Source organism: Propithecus coquereli, unplaced genomic scaffold (assembly GCF_000956105.1).
Source record: "Propithecus coquereli isolate 6110/MARCELLA unplaced genomic scaffold, Pcoq_1.0 Scaffold390, whole genome shotgun sequence".
NCBI lineage: Eukaryota > Metazoa > Chordata > Mammalia > Primates > Indriidae > Propithecus > Propithecus coquereli.
The window spans coordinates 539138-559113 of NW_012149619.1; the positions used below are offsets into that span (position 1 = coordinate 539138).

Sequence of the window (19976 nt, forward strand, 5' to 3'; positions counted from 1 at the left end):
CAACACACAGCCTAACACATGGGATAGGTGCTCAATGGATGTTTGTTGAATGAATAATTCAAGCAGCTCTTGACCTTGTGGTTCAGAATAGCAGCTAGAGCTCCAGCCATCACATATGTATTCCAGGCAGTGGAATGGAGAAAAGGATGAAGAAGAAGGCAAAGGATCGGCACCAACTCCCTTTTAAGGACAGTTCCCAGAAGTTGTCACATGACACTTCCACATGCATCTCATTAGCTTGAACTTAGTCACATGACAAGACCCAGCTGCAAGTGGAGGCTGGGAAATGCAACTTCCATTCTAGACAGGCACATGTCCAGCCAAGAACCAAGGGCTGTACTGCCGTAGGGAGAAAAAATATCCAAGGACAATTACCTGACTCCACCAATGAAAGGGCAGATAGATTGATGGGATGAGCACTACTGTGTGCCAGGCTCTGTGCTAGGCACTTTACATATCATATCTTGCCCTAACCCTAGCAAAGGTTATTATTATCCCTGACCCACAAAGGAGGCTTGGAGAGTTAAGCAACTTGCCCAAGGACACACAGTGAGCTGTGTCAGAGCTGCAGTTGAAGCCTGTCTTTTCCCTGCACACCACCCTGGCTGGAAAATCAGGAGAGGGTGGGTCCCAGGAGCTGCTGGAAGGAAATCTTTCAACACGGAGGGCCTGGGCAACAGTGTCAGATGACGGGCTAAGTGTCCGCTTGGATCTGGCAACAAAGACACTATTGGCGACCTTGGCAAGGGCATCAAGGAGATGTAGTAGGGTGGAGGCCAGTTGCAGAGGGAAGAGTGCACTGGTCTTCCTGGAAGCGGCAATGAAGGGAGAGTGGGGAGAGCCGCAGGGGGACGTGGGCCAGGAGGAGGCAGAAGAGGGGAATGAAGGCAGCAGCGGGAGGAGAAGGGGCAGTTTCTGCCAGAGCTGTCTGGGCTGGGCAGCAGGTTTTAATGCAGGCGAGGAGCCCTTTCCTGCTGGTTCAGGAGGGAGGGGGCAGGAGGTACAAAAGCAGGTGGGGCTGGAGAAGGGAGGGAGGGCAGAAGAGGGAGTTCCTGTCTCATAAAATCCCAGAGAGGGTTCTTGGCTGGGAGAAGGGCGAAAGGCCAAGGGCCTGAGGGAGATGGGAGGGGCTAGCCTGTGTTGTTTAATCTGGTCACCACTAGGGCATGTGGCTATTCGAATTAATTAAAAGTAAATAAAATAACAACTTCAGCTCCTTGGTTGCACTGGCCACATTTCAAGTGCTCCGTGGCCACCTGTGGCTACTGGATACCACATCGGGCAGTGCAGATAGAGGACGTTCCCACGATGGCAGGGAGTTCCAGTGGATGGTGCTGGTCTAGGCAGAGCATGGTGATGGAGGTGCCAAGAGACCCTACGTGGCTCCAGACCGGAGGTCATGCCCACAGCAGGGCCCCTGCGGTATCCTTCCACGCTCTCTCCAGTCAAGACCCTCCTCTCCTCTTTGGGATTCTCTCAGATCCCCCTCCTGGAACGGCCAGCCCCTTCCTCCCCAGTGTTTCTTGAGGCCACTGCTGGGGTTCTCTACTTATCCCTGTGCCAGGCCTCTCACAACCATGGGAGGGGCTTGTGGAGGATTGGGACAAGTGCCAGTGTCCTGTGGGGCCATGACAGAGGCCCATGGGCAGAGGCGAGCTGGGCTCACTGCTAGCCACTAGCGCATCCAGAGGGATCTCAGAGATTGCCGGCCCCACATTTCACACGTGGGCACACAGAGTTTCAGAGAGGTCTGGACAGAAAGCACAGAAGGCGGAGGTTTGTCCTCGTTCCTTTTATTATACCCCACCCATGGCTTTCGCCAGACCTTGTGTTCAGACAGAGCCAGGCAGGCCTTGGGAGTGGGGGCCGAGCCGCAGGCAGGAGCCCAGCGTCTGGCTGAGGCTCCCACCCAAACCCGAGGTAGCTGAGTGAGGGTTCATGGCTAGAAGGGCTGTCCTGGCCAGACACACCTGGGGAGAAGCATTTCCCCATGGAGGTGACATGGCACAGACCATGCGTCTGTGCTAGGGGTGTAGTGTGTTCAGATGGTTGTGTTTGTAGGCCCCACACTGTTCAGATACACTGTGCGGATGGACAGCTGTGTGCACGTGGGTGGTGTATACGTTAGCTTGTGTGCATGAGACACCATGTGACACGTGGGCACACTACACACACGCTGGGGGTGTTTGAGACCCTGCTCGTGCCTGCACCTGCCAGGTGGTGCAGGCCCAGGGCTAAGTCTGGCGCCCGATCAGGAGCGTAGAATCAGAAAGCTCTAGGACAGCAGTTCTTAAACTTAGGTCCCAAAATGGCCTGGGGAGTTTGGTGTCCATGCAGATCACGTGGCCAACATTGGAGCTTCTGGTCCAAGAGGCCTAGGGTGGGCCCAGGCGTCTGCACTGTCAATAAACTCCCGAGGGAAACCTGAGGCCAGGAAGAGACAGAGCTGTCCAATAGAACTTTCTGCAATGGTGAAAGTGTTCTGTGCCGTCCAGTGTGGCGGCCACTAGCCACATATGTCTACTGAGCAGTTGAAATGTGGCTAGTTAGATTGAGGAACTAAATTTTTTATTTTATTCAATTTTATTTAATTTAAATTTAAATAGTCACCTGTGGCTAGTGGCTGCCACATTGGAGAGCAAAGATCTGGGGAAATTGAGGCAGTGGATGGACAATGAGGTCCCAGAGAGAGAAGCACAAAGCCAGGGTGCAGGTGTGTCAGAGGGACCCTTCCCAAACAGGAGTGGCTGAGACTGGGGGTGTGTGGTTGGAGTCAGAGCCCAGAATTGCACAGGTCTCTCCTAGCGTCCACCTTGAGCTGCCAGCAAACTGGTGTCTGCCTGGCTGACAGGGAGACCCCGGAGAGTCCCAGCCTGAAGCCTCGCACTGCATCCAGCCAGGAGCCAGGGCTGGAGGGTTAGGATGTCTTCATGTTCTCCTGCAGGCCCAGGGTGGAGCTCGTGGCTGCATGGTCTCGCTCGCCCTGTGTGCGCATTGCGGGGGATGGAAGTCAGCCCTGGGGAAGCAGCTGACCCCCCCAACACAGACCCATGGGCCTGAGGCCTTTGAAGGACCGACTCTGGAAGCTCTCTTACCACCCCTGGCCCCATGTCCTCTGCGTATTTGAACTTCTTCTGCTTGTAGTAGTGCCTCTTGGGCAGGATGTGGAGCAACAGCAGGTCACAGAGAACCGTAGCCTGGGGACAGGGAGGGGCGTGGGTACAGCGTGGGAATCTGGGGCTGGGTACAGAGCCCTCCAGGTCCCTCCTCAGTCCCTGCTGACGCCGGCCCTGGAGTGGCCCTGGCTGAAGCTGCCCTTCTGTAGACCTCAGTTTCCTGGTGGGGGGACGAGGTACCGCAGGACCCTCAGGGATCCAAGACAGCCCCACCCCAGCTCTGTCCTGCCCCAGCGCTGGGCCTCAGCTTTCTTAGGTACACCATGGGTCTTGGGTGGAGGGCTGGGCAGCTGCTGGCTCAATAATGATCAACAGTTAGGGTTAAGTTTTGGGGTGAGGGGCTTGCTGCTACTGAGAGGCAGAAGAGGAGGGGCTGATCTCAGCACAGTGACCCAGTGACCCCAACACTTACCACCCCAAAAATGCCAATCCCAGAGCCGATGGTGGTCATTGTGGGGATGATATCAAACTTCCCTGCCTGGTGGTAGGACCCAGGGGGAGAGAAGGGTCACAGTCAGAAGGGGCCAGGCCGGAAAAGGCCAAGCCTGGGACAAGGGGCTTCCCCACCCCTTGGCTGTGAACTTTCCCCACCACCTGCTCGCAGGGCCCTGACTGTACACCTGGAACCAGCTACCAGGCAGTAGACCTGGGTTTTGACCTTGGCTCTGCCTCCCTGGACCCAGAGAGATCGTTGGGGAGGCACAGTCACGGGCTGTGAAGCCCTGCCCTCAACATCCCCCAAGCCCCATCTGTCATCGGAAGGAACCCACCTGTTGTCCATAACTACAGACACTCACAGGAACCGAGAATGTGTCTCAGCTGCCAACCCCCTCACTCTGGGTACTCACCTTGCCATCCACCAGGATGTCAAAGCGAATCCCAAACACTTTGAAGAGGTGACGGTAGTTGGTCCTGTTCTCCATGAAGTGCCTGGCAAACCTTGGGAAGGGATGAGGTAGCAGGAGGCTGATGGACAACTGTCTTGGGCCTGGCGTCCTCAGAGCATCAGGGTTTTAGGAGCCCTTAAAGGTCTGTGAACACAGCCCCGTGCCAACCCCAGGCAGGCTCCCAGGAACGCTGCGCTCAACTCTAGCCCCAGCTCCAGATGTTAGCAATTTCCCCAGCCAGTCCCGGCCAGGTGAGCCTCAAGGGGACTGAGACCCAGGGGCAGGGGGTTCAGGCCTCCAGGGTCTTGCTCCCTGCTGGCTTCCTGCTTGGCCGCCCAGGCAGAATGGGAGCTTCCCGGGGTCCTCTGCTTCCCTCTGGGGACACTTGCTCAGCCCCACAGGGGGTTGAGAGTAGAAAATCTCACAGGACCACAAAGAAGGATGCGCTGGAAGGCACCTGAAGTTGAAGCCTCGAGACAGATTTTTCTCCTCATACAGCCCATGGAATTGGTAGATGGGTTTGCAGTGTCGCACATGCCAGTCCAGGTCACAGTGCCAGTCGATAGTGATGCCGACCACTCCACCCTAGCAAGAACGCAGGCATTTACGATCTGGGATTTTAAGATCAAGAACTTCCTGTCTTACACCTGGTACCAGCACGTTCTCAAAAAGGGAACAATCTTGTTTGAAAAAAGACACTGAAACACTGTTTTGGGGTAGAGGGCCTGCCACCCTCTCTGGCCTCACCACCCACCCATCACACTCCACACCCCAGCTCTCGGACCATTTCTAGAATACAAGTTCTTCCTACCTCAGGGCCTTTGCACGTGCTGTTCCCCCAGTTTGCCACAATCCTGGCTCTTTCTCATCCTTCCCTGACCACCACTCCCAATCTAAAATATGTCCTTGTTATTCCCTCCAGTTGTGGGAAGAACTGTGTGTTTTCTGTCGGAACACTTGTCACTTTGTAATCAATCATGTATTTATTTTGTGTGATTATTTATTAATGCATCCCCTCCAGGACTGTAAGCTCTAGGAGGACAGAGCTGTCTGTCCATTTGTCACTGACTCCTCAGTTCCTAGCACAAGTCACAGTGTGGGAGGTAAGCAAATAGTTGTGGAATGAGAGAGCGAGTCTGTGAAAATGTGGATTGGGAAGGGAACACTTGAGGAAGTAAAGTTCCTCTGGGTGGGGCAAGCAACAGGGATGGGTGGGGGAGGGCTGAGTAACAGGGGAAGAGTTGGGAGGTGGGCAGAGAAGGGGGCAGGGAGCTGGGCAACCTTGTGGGAGGCTGGTACTGAGAAATTTCAGGTGGGGGATGGCAGGGAGATCTTTAGGAACAGGGTGGGGGTGGGTAGTGTCTAACGTGCAGTTTTTAGGTCATACATGTTGCTACGGTGTAAACCACTCCGGGGGCAGCCAGCTGAAGCCTTGAGCCAAATCTGGCCACGTCCACTGTTCACAGATTGCCTGTGGCTGCTTCTGCCCTGCAACAGCTGACTTGGGTGGTTGGCACAGGACCATACCGCCTGCAGAACTGACAATATTTACCATCTGGCCCTTGAAAGAAAAAGTTTGCTGACCTCTGCTGTAGACAAATGTGTTGTGAGTGGGTTTTGGTTTTGGGAACATCACAGAAAAGGGACTGATTTCCATCCCTGAATAGGCAACTGCAAGAGCAGGGATGATAAGGAACACGTGGGAACAGGTACGCAGGATTGCCACATGCTAGGCGGTACGGAAGTGCAGTCACAGGTATGAACTCACTCCATCCTCCAGACAACCCCATGAGACTGACACCATTATTGTCCTCACTTGACAGGTGCAAAAGCTCAGGCATGCTGAAGTTAAGAGTCTTGTCTGAGGTTGAGCTGCTCGTTGGGGCAGAGCCGGGATTTGAACCCAGCCAGCCAGGTCTGCGCTCATTAGAAGCTACTGCTGCTCTCGGAAGCACAGGTGGCTGTGAGGCTCTTAGGGATTTCTCGGGGCCAAAGGCTATGGGATTCAAGTTGTTTTATCTAATGTTTTTAAAATAGCAGGACCTCAGCAAACAAGAAGGTGCCAATGCTGTCCACGTCCATTCATTCTGGGCACCTCCCTTGTGCCCAGGTCCACGCCAGGCCCCACAGAAGGAAGACACAGATCTGGCCCCAGTATCAGGCGACAGACCTGTACATATACTCAGCCCACAGCAGGGAGGCTTGGGAGGATTAACTGGGCCTGAAAAGCCTTATTATTAATACAATCCTGGGGCCCAGCACTCCCCACTTGCCTGGCACCATCCCCATACCTTCTCAGCCAGGGCGCTAAAATCCTGGCCCGACTCTTGCACCACATAGCCCAGCTTAAAGACAGGGCACAGAGGGTGCAGGGTCTTGTGATAGAGGCACGTCCTCATGTAGGCAGCATCCACCTCCTCCACCAGGTTGCGCCTATGGGGATGGAGGACGTTGGCAGCAGCAATGTGCCAGCTGGGAGGGTGCCCACCATGCCCCCAAGCTCTCGGGATCCCTCACGGGTCCAGCATGCCCCCTCGGCAGCCCACCCCAGGGGCCTGGCCCGGGTTTCTGCCTCCAGAGCGAAACCAGCAGGAATGGCGGGGAGCCAGAGACAGTTGACACCAGCTGGAGCAGCCTCAGGAAGCCGCCTGCATTTCTGCCTACATTTCCCACGAACCTGTTGACCTTGAAGCGTGGAAAGCTGATGCTGTTCTTGATGAAGAGAGTGAAGTTCTCGGCCTCTCGCAGAAGGGCAGGGCTGGAGGAGACCACACTCACTCACCGCACCTCCCCAGGAGTCCCCCCTGCGTGCCCCACGCAGAGCTTGGCACAGTGGGGGTGGTGGGGGCGGTGAGAGCATGCAGGGTCTTCCTGCAGCCTGGGTCAGTGAGGGGTGGGTGCGCTGTAACGCTGAACTCATAAGCCTCTGACCAGGGGACAGGGGGAGTCTTGGCCTGGGCTGCACAGATAGGTGAGGGGGGGTCAGAGAAAGAGGAGACAGATCCTTTTTAGATCAGATCCCCCTCTGTCTGGACTGGGGACCCTGTTCCCAGCTCCCTGGAAGGACAGGGCGTTACCGCGGGACATTGTCATCCACTTCCACGGGGCACCAGCCGAAGATCTCACATGTCTGCACAGTGTCATTGAAGGCCACACACTTGCCCGTGCGGATGCCTAGAATGAGGGAGAAAGCCCTGGGAGCGCCCCCAAGCCAGGGGTGCAGAGGAGGCCCCCCGGTCCCCTCCTCCAGGAGCCCCCAGTGATGGACAACCCAAGAGAGGGAGGACAGAAAGCGACTGAGTCCGGGATAAGGCAGGCCAAGCCAGGCGGCAGGGGGTAAGAGAGCGGGAGGGACTAGGGAGTCCCCTAGTGAAGGACAAACTTGGCAGGAGGACAGCAGGCCCTGGGGCTGTGGGGGCTGACGAGGGGACAGGAGGAGGCCGATCTTACCTTGGGCCTTCCTTTCTGCCTTCCCAGGGGTGCAGCCACTGTCATCCCTGCACAGGCCCCCCTCCGGGTGCTGGGGGATGGGAGAGCTGCTGGCCCCAGGCCCCTTGGGTAGGGTCCTGAGAAGAGCCTCCCCCCACCCCCAGGGGCCTAAGGAAGGCGTGGGACAGAGTCTCAGACCTCTTCAGGGTGACCTCCGCTCACAGCCTCCATCCCCCCACACTGCTCTGCCAAGGACCCCTCTGGGCTCATGCCCGGCTAGCCATTGCCAATGTCAGCTGGCAGAGGGTAGGGACTTGGGGCATGGGGGAGGCACTAGGACTCGGCCTCCTGCTTGGCACCCAGCTGGGAGGGGAGGCTCAGCCCTGCCATGGCTGACGGTTACTTTGTGTGAATCCGTGTCTGAGATTCCACCATCCTGCCCCTGCAGGGAGCCTATCTGGCTTCACCTCCAATGCCCATGGGGACCTCCTCTCCATGTCATTTTCCCCTGTGGGTCCAAACAGGGGGGGTGGGCAGAAGTCCTCACCTCTGCGCAGTGGCCTTGAAACTGATGTGGCGTCACGATGAAGTTGGTCATGACCACAAAGGAGCCGTCTCCCTGGAAGTGAGGGGCAGAGGGAGGGTGGCGCAGGGCTGGGAGCTGGGAGAACAGCCTGAGAACCCACACACTGCCCCAGCAGGCCCCTAGAGCCCACCCACACAACACCCAGCAGCCTCTGTACCCCACAATGTCAAAGTGGGGTGACGTTACCAGGCTGCTTCTGCCCCTCCTTCATGGTTAGGGAAACCAAGGTCCAGAGAGAGAGAGGAGCTCGACTGGTCCCACGGGGAGGTGGGACACCGCTTCACCCAGCTCTGAGCCAGGCCCTGCAAGTGGAAGGTGCAGCCCTGAGCCGCCTCACCTGGGTGGGGAAGACGTAGTCAGCCACGTCCCAGACCTGGGGGCCGAGGCCCGGGAGCCGGGTCACCGCCAGGCCCTTGAGCTTCACAGATACGCTGCTGATGAGGCCACTGGACGTCTGGTAGCCCTTCTCGTAGACAAACACCCACCTGGGGAGCAGGGGCCATGGGGAGTTGTGGTTCTGGCACCAGCTGGACGTGTCATGGACTTACCCTGGCTGTCCCTGGTGCATCTCTGAGACCTGTCTGCTCCTAAAGCTCCTAAGTCTTGGACAGCAGGCAGAACAGCCTCGCCTGCCGCCCCCTGCCGGCCTGTGCCTGAAGTCCCACCGTTCTTTTCACTATGAAAATACCAATTCCCAGGGAGGAGACCTACTGAACGATGCTTTCAGATCCTTTTCCACGAGCAGAGTTTGCTGGGACCTGGAGGCCAAGCCTCTTGGACCCCAATCCTTCTTTCAGGGAGCTCCTTCCTTCCTGAGGTCCTCCCCCCAAGAGACAGAAGAGCATGCTGGCCGAGAGTCCGACCTTTGGTGCCCAGCAGCCTGGATCTGAAACCCAGGTCCCCTACTCACAGGCTGTGTGATTTGGCGTAAGCTAGTAAATCCCCCTGTGCCTCAGTTTTCTCGTCTATAAAATGGGAATAATAATGGTACTGTGGTGGTGGTTAAATGAGTTAATGCATGTAAAAACACTTAGAATGGGGACCAGCACACAGTAAGTGCTGTATAGACATAAGTTATTATTATTATCCCAGCCATGCTGGGATCCCCTGGGAAGGGGGACAGGAAGGGAAACAGAGTGGGGAAGTGGCCCTCTGAAGGGCTTGCAGCATCCAGCCCCCCGAATGAGGCCCCTGTGGGAGTGGCTCGGGCTAGAGGTCTCCCAGCTTCTTGGGAACTTCTGCCCTTCCCTTCCCAGCATTCAGAACTCCTGTTCCTTTGGGTTCTCCACTTCCAGTCCGGAAGGTTCAGTGGGGCTAACCTCCCTCCCAGGCCCAGGGATGGGCACATGACCTGGGGAGTTTCAGCAGTGAGGCCAGGGTTTTTCCGGGAATTACAGGGAAAGAAACATCCTCTCTGCTGGGTGGCTAAGCAGGGCAGCTGCAAGACTAAAACTGTGGTTAGTCATTTTGCTACCTCATGGAGACAGCAAGCCTGAGAATGATGCCCACCTAGAGAAAAGCCACACCAGGAGATGGAGAGGGCCAGACTCTTGGCAATACTGTTTGAACACCTGGATCCAGCCATGCCTGAAGCATCCTTGAAAAATCCACTTCTGGACTTTTCAGTTACATAAGCCAATAAATTCCCTTCCTTTATTTAAGCCAGTTTGCATTTGATTTCTGTTGCTTACAAATGAAAGAGTTCCAGATAATATTTGTCTCCAGGGTGTGATCCTCCTTCCGGAAACATTCTTCATGGAGATTTAAGGGGTGTGTGTGTGTTGCGCGTGCATGTGCGAGTGCATGTGTGTGTGTGGTGCACACTGAGGTGTGTAGTTGTATACTTCTAGGGCAAATCTGTGAATGCACCTGTGGGTAGATGTGTCATGCCCCCTCGACCCCTTACCCTACCCCAAGCTCACCTGTCCAAGCAGAGCTCCAAGCCATGCACTCCTCTCTCCTGTCCCCCAGGGCTCAGGCCTGGTAACAGAATTCTCCAGGCCTCGTAGACCCAGAGTCACCACCAGCTGTCCAGGGCTGTCTCCCTGCTCCAGGCCCCGGGGAGGCAGCCTACCAATGTCCTCTTTTCCCCTCCCATAGTCACCCCTTCTCCAAGCCCCTCTCTCACCCTGGCACTGGAGCCAAGGCACACACTCCCTAAGGCTAAGCATGGTCACTGCTGTCCCCTGCAGGTCCCAGATAGCAACAGGTGAGGCAGGATAAAGGTCCTTGATTCTCAGTGTGCTGAGCCTGCCGCGCTGCCCCCAGCCCTATCAGGGAGAGTGAGGGCATCACCCATCCCCCCACGCTCCTTAGGTCCCTTCTTCCAGGAAGGCCTCTGGCTCTGTGCCCAAGCTTGAAGGAGCTGTTGCAGGGCTGAGGAGGAGCTGCTCCATATTCTGAACCCCTTTGCAGGAGATGCCACTTCCCTCCCTCTTGGCACCCCTCCCTCCAACATCCTAGCGACATTTCTCTCTTTGCGCAATACCAACTCGTAACATAGTTGAGGAAACTGAGGCGTGGGGGAGTGTCCCTCCCAAGAGTCGGAGGCCAAGCAGGGAGCAGCCCCTTGGCTTGAGGTCACCAGGACTCTGCCCACTTGCGCTGAGCAGCACTGGCTTCAACATTCTCCCAGGAGCCGGAGCACAGAGGGCAAGCAGAGCCACGCTGAGCCTGCGTGCTGGGGCTGATGCAATGTTTCCAGGCTGCGTCCGCCCCTGGTGCTGCCGGTCTTGAGGGTCAAAGGGAAAAGTCCAATTCGGCATTAGTGACCTCAGTTCTGGTAATAATATTAATAGAATGACTATGGTGCCAGGCCCACTCCTCTGAAGCCGTGCCTTGTGACCTGGCCTTGTCACTACTCAGGAAGGCCACCGAGGGGCCCTGATGTCAAAGACACTGGCATCTTCAGAAGCCGCTCCTCTTCCAGAAATAATCTTTCCCAGGCTTTCTGCCTGGTCCTCAGCATCACCCTGTCCTGGCGCTCTCTTCCTATAGCCCTTCCTGGAAGAGGCCACATGGCGGAGGGGCCAAGGGTTGGGTATGAGTCCTGCCGCTCCCCAACTGGGTGGCTTCGGGGTAGAGACTAAACCTCTCTGGGCCTTGGTTTTCTCAGTAAAACAGAGGCGATGGCACCTACCTCAAGGTGCTGCTCACTGAATAAATATTTAGGAAGGCCCTGCTATGTACTCAGTCCTGGGCCCCAGGGAGACAAAAGCATCTAGTTAATTGTTGGGGGGAAGTTTCTATGAGTTCTCTTTAAGGAAATTAGCACAGTATATGGCATGCAATAGGCACATACTAACTAAAACCTCCTATTTTCACAATCTCTGGTCCTCCTACACTAATTCCTCTTTCAATGTCAATCTGCCCCCAATCACCTGGCTTCCACTCACAGCCCCGGCAGACCCCCCAGTGAGCTGTCATAGACACGCTGCATCCCCAGATTTCTAGCTCCAGATTTGCACTCCCGCTGAGATTCAATTCCACACGTTCATTTAGTCATTCAACAAATATGTATTTATGAAACCTCTATTATGTGCCAAGCACTGGTCTAGACACTAAAAATATAGAAGTGAACAAACAAAATCTTGCACTCAAGGAACTTATACAGATGCTCCTCAGCTTACAATGGGGCTACATCCCAATAAACCCATTGTAAGTCAAAAATGCACTTAATACCCCAATAAACCCACCACAAAGTCAAAAAATTGCAAGTCAAACCATCATAAGTTCAGATGTCCCTCAACTTATGATCAAACTCATCTTAAAGTCGAAAAATTGTGAGGTGAACTATGCAAGTCAGGAAGCATCTATATATAAAAGTCTACATCTCCAACTGGACTCAGACATCTTACAGGTACCTAAGGCTCAACTGGACCCTTTCCGAAACAGTCCTGCAATGCCTCAAAAAGTTAAACATGGCATTCCATTTGACACAGCGATTCTACTCCTAGGTATATACCCAAGAGAAATAAAAACTTATGTCCACACAAAAACTTGTATACAAATATTCATGGCAGCATTAGTCATAAGAGCCAAGAAGTGGAAACAACCCGAATCTCCATCAGCCAATGAATGGATAAACAAAATGTGATCTATCCATAAGATGGAATATTATTTAGCTATAAAAAGTAATGAAGGTATGGTGGCTTATGCATGTAATCCCAGCACTTTGGGAGGCCAAAGCAGGAGGATTGCTTGAGGCAAGAAGTTTAAGACTGGACAACATATCAAGATCCCATCTCTACAAAAAAATTTTTTTTAAATTAGCTGGGCATGGTGGCACTTGCCTTAGTCCTAGCTACTCAGGAGGCCAAGGCCAGAGGATTGCTCGAGCCTAGGAGTTCCAGGTTACAGTGAGCTATGATCATGCCACTGCATTCCAGCCTGGGTGACAGAGCAAGATCTTGTCTCTTTTTTTTCTTTTTTTTTTTGGAGACAGAGTCTCACTCTTTTGCCCTAGAGTGAGTGCCGTGGCATCAGCCTAGCTCACAGCAACCTCAAACTCCTGGGCTCAAGCGATCCTCCTGCCTCAGCCTCCCGAGTAGCTGGGACTACAGGCATGCGCCACCATGCCCGGCTAATATTTTCTATATATTTTTAGTTGTCCAATTAATTTCTTTCTATTTTTAGTAGAGATGGGGTCTCGCTCTTGCTCAGGCTGGTTTCGAACTCCTGAGCTCAAACAATCCACCCGCCTCGGCCTCCCAGAGAGCTAGGATTACAGGCGTGAGCCACCGCGCCCAGCCAAGACCTTGTCTCTTAAAAAAAAAAAAATTTAATGAAGACTAATATAGGTTACAACCAACCAACATGGATGAACCTTGAACACATTACAGCAAGTGAAAGAAGACACAAAATACCACATTTTGTATGATTCTATTTGTATGAAATTTCCAGAATGAGCAAAGTAGGCAGTGAAGAGGAGAAATGGGGGAAGGGGGTGATTGCTAAGTGGTATGGGGTTTCTTTTTGGAATGATGAAAATGTTCTGGAATTACTTGCACAACTATCTAATACGATGGTTGCACAACTTTGTGAACATACTAAAAACAACAGAGCTGTGTTTTTTAAAAAGGGAGACTGTTATGGTGGATGAAATCTATCTCAATGCAGAGTGCTAACCACTGTACAAACAGAAATTCACCTGGACCATCCTAAACTCATCTCCTCTTAGAATTTGCTCCTCCTGTGTTCTTGTCATAGAGGATGGTGCTGTCCCTATCCTGTCCCCCAGGCTCAACGCCTGGGCATCATCCTCACAGCCACCCTTCCCATGGTGCCCATGTTCTTTGGGTCCCTCAGTCCTTCCTGTCCTCCGCTGGCCTTCATCGAAGGGTCCAGAGGGGCCAGGTGTGGGGAGGCTGAGACATGGGAGGAGCTGGGGCAGGTGCTGGGGGCAGCTCTGGCACCAGGCTGGGAGGACAGGTCAGGTGGATGCTGGGACACAGGGGCCACAGGCAAGAGTTGACCTGATGGGGCGCAAGCTGTCAGGCAGCAGCAGCCTTGAGGAGGGGCAAGACCAGACTCCAGGCCTGGGAGGGACCTGAGCTCAGAGCTGGGGCCCACACTGGGGGCTCAGAGGTTAATAAACACGTAACCTGCAGACAAGTCAAGCCAACAATGTGTGCTTTTAAATTCTTTGAATGAGTTGCCAACCTCTAAAAACCAAGAGGTTTCTTTCACACATGAATTCCAATTTCCCACTTCTCTTGAGAAGTCAGAAACTCTGGCCGTGCTGGGTGCATGTCCCCCCATGGCGATGATGGACAGAAGCTGAGCAGTGGCCACCCCAGGAGTGGGGCCTGCAGGATGATGACATCTGTCCTCCATGCTCACTGCCTCTGCCTTGGGTACAACCTCACCCTCTCTTCCCATCACTGCTGCCTCTTCACAGCTGTCCTGCACCCCAGTCCCGCCCCTGTAGCAGTCCTCCATGGCTCCCTGCCACCGGCAGGAGAAATCCCATGCTCCTCAGCCCAAGGCCCTGCTCAGCCCTCCACATCCTCTCCCTTGGGCTCCTTTTATGCTCCCTTCAGCATGGTCTTTGTGACTGTTTTTCTGGGACCTTTGTTCACACTCTGCTCGTCCACGGGGCCTGGACCAGGAGTGGGCACACCCGGGCTCCTCCAATCAGGGCATTCCATTTCCTCGACCACAATGATTGGTTCTTGGCTGGGCACATGACTCGACCCCAGCCAATAAGAGCTGGACTGGGGCTCTTGCTGGAACTCTGGAGAGGCACCCTGTGCCATGGGGATGGCTCAGCTGGTGAAATGTGACCTTGGAGCTGCTGGTGGCCATTTTGCCACTGTGAATGAAGCCTCCACAGGGGACAGCAGAGCAAGAAGAGGAGCCAGATCCTGGATAGCTTCCTTTGAGAACCCAGACTGGACCAACCTGCATTCCTCATCTCCCCACAGACCTTCCTCCTCCTCTGCCCTCATCCTGGGGGGTCCGGCCAGGCCTGAAGGCCACACTGATTTCTCAGATAAACCTCTCAATGCCCCGATGCTTCCTTTAAATCCTGTTTGACTGAACTTCTGACACAGGAACCCGAGGAGTTCTGGCTAACTCATCCTCAGCTCTGCGCTCTCCCTCTGGCCACCCCGTGTCCCGGCACAGCACTAGGCACAGAGAAGATGCTGCAGAAATGGCCCCGGTGCGTTTCTCTCAGCAATAATTTGTATTTATCCTTATCCCTGATTGAGGAGCTCCATGATCCACTTGGAGATCTCAGAACGTGAGATTTGAAGAGCTCTGTGTGGAGGCGCAGGGGATGAGGAGGACTAGGATGAGACGAGGCCCAGAGGGGCTGGAGAGAAAGCTGAGAGCAGACCTCCCTTGCCTATAGCCCCAGGCCTTGGCTCATCACTGGTTCTACCATCATGTCACCACCTCCAGGAAGGCTTCCCAGGTCCCCCCCTCCAGGCAACATTCACAAATCCCTTTGGGGACCCTCCTGTGTGCTGCAGCCAGACCACCCCTCTCCTCTCCCAACCCGAGCACCCCAGGCAGGAGCATGTCTGAGCATAATCCTAGCATGAGCCTGCTGGCTCATGGATGACAGCACACCTCCAGGGACAGAGAGCTCATCACCTCCTAGGGGACAGCTCTAACAATGAGGCCATCTTAAATAGAGCCAAAAGAGCATCATCTTCTAGAGTCTCAAGGCCCATTTGCTCCCTGCACTTGCACTTCCTGGAAGAGCACGACCATAGAGATCACAGCCTCAGCTTCCCTCTTCAGAGTCTGGCTGGGTTCTCAGCATCTCAGCCGCTCTGCCTCTGCCTCGGTGACTCTCTCTCCACCTCTAGGTCTCAGGGCCTCTCTCCCTTCATCTGAATCATTGTGCTCCTGTGTTGGTCCCTCTGTCCAGTTCCGTCTCTGTGTCTACCCATCCCCCACCTAGGCTTTGTCACATCTCTGGGGCCCGGAGGTCTGGCTGCTCTTCTCTGTCCCTCCTCTGTCCCCCAGCAATGCCCCACAGGGCGAGACATGCAGACAGACATCTGGGAAAGGAGAGGGAACTTAAGCAGAGCCCTCTTCAGGAAAGAGCAAACTGCCATGCTGAGTGCAATATCTTTAGAGAGGTCACTCCAATCCCTGCCCCATGGAAGAACAGTTGGAAAATTGAGGCCTGAGATGTCAAGACCAAGTCCAGGCTGGGTTGGGATTTGGTGTGCAATTGCGGGCTCCCAGCTGAGAGGTCAGTGCAGCACCAGGCAGCTGCCAGACGGGGGCACCAGAGGCAGCAGAAGCCACAGCCCAGGCGTGAGCTGAACGCCTGGGCTCCAGGTATGGTAGGGGCACCATGCCTTCCCACCTCTGCTCTGTGACTCAGGCAGGTCAGTGCCCCTCTCTGGGGATGCTTCCTTTCCAGGATATCAAGGCTGACTTTGGAGCCATACAGATGCAGCTGGATTCAAATCCTGCTTAGCCTCTTACTAGCTGAGAGATCCCCACTACAGCACTGTGCCTCTGAGCCCCGCTGAGAAGAGCTACATCCATCTGGAAACTGATCAGACTGTCTCAGGAGGAAAGAAGGGGAGGAGAGAGGAGAGAGGTAGTGAGGTCCCCATCAGTGCAAGTATGTGCTCAGGGCTGGATGGCAGCTTGGGGCATATGCTGAGGCTGGCGGGGTGGGATGTGGACTGTCCCTTCCACTCTGACAGTCTGTGACCAACACACAAGAGGGCCCTGGTACTGCTCACAGCTGCTGATCTGAAAGCGTAAATAGGGAGCTGTGGGGGTCGGAGTGAGGACAACGTCCTCCCAGCCTCTTTTGAGAAGGGGCAGGCTGGGCCTGAGTGGGCCACCTCTCCCTTGCCTGGAGGATCAGGAATGAAGCTAATGGTGGGCTTTCAGGCCCACCCTGTGCTCGGCATCCCTTCATCAGGGCCCATTAGAGAGGTTCCCCAGAACCCTTGAATCGGTGTGAAAAGGGAGGACTGATCAGAGGCCTGGGGTTCAGGAGGCCTCACCTCTAACCCTGGATTTGCTGCTGACTTGCCATGAACCTGGAAACCCCACTGCTCCTCTCTGGGCCTCAGTTTCCCTCAGAAGCTCAACCAACATCACAGATGTCAAATTGGATTGTGAACAGGAGGGAGGCTAAGTCCTGGCCCTGGCTCCACCTGACCAGCTCTGAGGCCCTGGAGTTTGGGTGGGGTGGTGGGAAGGCTCTTTGGGATGCCAGAAGTTCTGGGGGGACCACTGTTTGGGCCCCTGGTCAGCCTGCCCTGGGCTCCATTTAGCAGTCCTGGTTTGGAACCACAGCAAAAATGGGGACTTGGAGACCAGAGGGGCACAGACCTCAGAATCACTCAGCAAACTCTGGCTGGGGCTTCCAGGCAGCCCCAGGCCCCCAGCAAGGCCTGAGCTCCCTTCAGTGGCCCCGGGGCCTTCAGGAGCCCTTTGCAGAGTCACTGTGAGTGAACATGATGCACCACACACAGGGGACATGCGTCAGGCACCCAGCACCTCAGGCACAGGCAGGCATGGACACAGCCACAAACACACATAAGGGCACATACATGTGGGCACTGAGGCCCAGGGACACACCACTGGGCACTCACCCAGACACATGAGGGCATGTGCATGGACACAGAGCGTCGACATAACACACACATGCCTGCACAAGCACACTCACGTGTGCAAGCCGCTGCCAGGGACAGCCAGACTGATTTCAGGAAAATGGCCTTTGCATGGTCCCCAGGACAGCCAGACTTCAAGAGTCCCATCCTGCTTCTGACCCTGCACTCCTAGCAGGGAGTGAGACAGGTCCAGAGATGTCCAGGAAGGAAGGAATTGTCATCCTAGGACCAGAAGTGACCTCCATCCTCTGCCTGACATGCTGCCATTATAAGGCACCAGGTGTTCAGAATTTGAGGATTTCTCTGCTCCAGGGGACTCAAACATCCCAGGATGTCCCCAATTTAAGCAGGGAAGGTGGTAGGAGAGCCTGTCCTCTCTGGCCTGTAAAAGGGGATGTGGCCTCTCTCTTGGTAGCAGCCTGGTTTGGCGGGAGGTCACAGGTAAGACTCAGTGGCTATGGTTCGTGGGGCCCTGGCCTCGAAGGCCTGTCACCACTTGAAGGAGCCATTAACACTGAGCCGGTTCCTCAGAACCCACAGGACCCGAGGCAGGGCTTCCTTTCCTCCTGCCTCAGTGTCCCCATCTCAACAGTGAGTCAGCAGGGTTTTCTGGTCCTTTCAAATAGCACGGAATCTTGTCGGGAAGGCCTTCCAATGCATAGAGAGAAAGAGGGGCCCCTTGGTGTCGTGGGGGGCAGCCCAGAGCCTGAGGGTTTGGCCTAGGCTGGGGGCTGGTGCAAGAGGGCGGCAGGAGGGGCCCAGACTCACCCGATGACGTAGACCAGAACCACGAGCTGGATCAGTCGGAAGACAACGCCCACCTTCTTGTTGCGCACGAGCACCATTCGGGGAGTGTCGTACTCAAAGAAGAAGGCAGCCAGCTCATCCTGGAGCCGCCGTGCCATGGTGGGCCTGGCTGGGGCTCAGAACTGAGCCCCCTGTGTGGCCTCCGCTCTCAGGGTGAGCGGGGCGCCAACACTCAGGTCGACAGTGGAGCTTCTGGGGGCTTCCTGGCCCCTTAGGAAGAGCAGGGCAGGGCAGGTGGGGCCAGAGGGCAGCAGTTGGACATCAGTTGGAGGACTTGGGTTGGGAGAGAGGATCCTTGGGTGGTCAGAGCAGCTCTTGGCCCCTGGAAGGCAATGGACTGCAGGCCAGCCGCGCCTGTGGACAAATAAATTCCCAAAGATAGACGGGGGCGGGGCTGGTGGGGCCACCCAGGCCCAGCCCCACTGCCCCTCCTGGCTCCGCTTGGGCCCTGCTAAGCCTCCGGAAACAGGAGCTGTTGGCAGGAAACCACCAGCCACCCATCACAGGGGCAAAGATAAAGCTATCAGTCACCCCCCCATGCCACCCTGCACCCCAAACCTGGCGGAACAGAGCTCTGGCCAGGGCCTGGGGGAAGCTGGAGTGGCCTCAGGCTGGAGCCCACCTTCCAAAGCCAGACACCCATCCCTATCCCCACACATCACCCTCCTCCAACACCCCCCCAGAGTTGGCAGCTCAGTCCCTGGGGGCCTGCAGGGAGTAGGGCAGAAGAGGAAGGAGGGCCACTTCCAGTCCCGCTGCCCGATACTTCCTGAGCTCGTGGCAGGAATCCCACCCCTGTCCGTTCAGACCTGCAGTCCCCCCACATCCCCAGGCTGTGGCCCAGTACCGGTCAGTGGCCTATTAGGAAACAGGCCATGCCTCACCGCCTGAGCTCCACACACCCCCCATGACACCCCACGTCCCCCACCCCCGATCCGTGGAAAAATTATCTTCCATAAAACCGATCCCTGGTGCCAAAAAGGTTGGGGACCACTATTGTAGACCACCTTCCGTCTACCCATCCCTCTGAGTCCAAGCCTGGCCTGTGCCCGATCGACCTCAGCACTGGGCTGCCATCTCCTGTCCAACCATCAGAGAGGGAGAGGGGGCAGGCACCCACACAAGTCATGTGCCACATCTGTCACAGGTTGCTGCTGGGGGCCCCAAGACCCAGCCGGGAAAGCCCAGCCTCGGCCGCCCCTGGCTCTGCTACTCGCTGGCTGTGGGGACGGGTGCGTCCCCTGCCTCCCTCGGCCAGCTGCCTCATCTTCCGGCGGGAACGATTAGGGCACTTTCCTCATAGGTCGAGGCTCCTAGGGCATGGGAGCCAACAAAAAGGGGACAGAGAACTCGAGGCCACTATTGAGTGTGGGGTACAGCCCCTCTGCAGTCCCTATCCTCCCCCGGGAAGGCTGGGGTCCCACATTAGCTCTCCGGGGCTAGAGGCCTCCCCAGCACCCCCCCACCCCTCGTTTTGCAGATGAAGAAACTGGAGCCCAGAGAGGATAAATGAGTTGCCCAAGCTCACCCGGGCGGTACTGGAGGTTCCGGCTTGAAGCAGGGCCCCACCTCCCGCAGCCAGTCGAGGTGCCCCACCCTGGGGCTGATAGGGAGCCTTCTTCCTGGCCTTTAGCTGGAAATCGCCTGGGCAGGGAGCCAGGCCGGGCTGCGAATCCCGGCGCTGGCTGAACCAAGCTGCTCCCCTGACAGCAAGGGGTCCCCACAGAGGGCAGGCGCAGGACCCCCTCCCAGCCCCCAGGCCAGTCCCTCCTCCTCAGATAGATCAGCCGCATCCCCCACGCAGGGCTTCTGCCAGCCCAGCAGGAGGGGGAAGGAGAAGCATATCCCGGGCTTTTCTAAGGGAAAATCCAGAGATGTTGGGAGCCAGAGCTGTGGTGGCCACGTCCCTTTGGCCTGATCTTGACCCCAGACAAAAGGACCCGTCCCTTTCCCAGCTGCCCCTGTGGCAGTTAGAATAAGTGGCTCCAGGACA

At 55.8% G+C, this 19976-nt stretch overlaps 1 protein-coding gene across 1 annotated transcript; it reads right to left on the bottom strand.

The window, feature by feature from the left end:
* Positions 1–2868: 2868 nt before the first annotated feature.
* Positions 2869–18357, bottom strand: P2RX1 (purinergic receptor P2X, ligand gated ion channel, 1). The gene is made up of 12 exons (XM_012652592.1): positions 17945–18357; positions 8416–8563; positions 8040–8111; positions 7514–7583; positions 7141–7237; positions 6741–6821; positions 6355–6496; positions 4521–4648; positions 4025–4115; positions 3589–3654; positions 3096–3197; positions 2869–2983 (listed from the first exon to the last, which is right to left on the bottom strand). Exons 1-12 carry the CDS (start codon positions 18079–18081, stop codon positions 2918–2920), a joined length of 1200 nt encoding a protein of 399 aa, XP_012508046.1. The 5' UTR covers positions 18082–18357; the 3' UTR covers positions 2869–2917.
* Between the last annotated feature and the right edge of the window lie 1619 nt (positions 18358–19976).

Coding starts and splice junctions, on each gene's coding strand:
- P2RX1 (XM_012652592.1), bottom strand. CDS start 18,081: ATGGCACGGCGGCTCCAGGATGAGCTGGCTGCCTTCTTCTTTGAGTAC. Junction 4,649..6,354: donor TTAGCGCCCTGGCTGAGAAG/GTATGGGGATGG, acceptor CGTTCTTGCTAG/GGTGGAGTGGTCGGCATCAC. Junction 4,116..4,520: donor TCTCGAGGCTTCAACTTCAG/GTGCCTTCCAGC, acceptor TCCCTTCCCAAG/GTTTGCCAGGCACTTCATGG.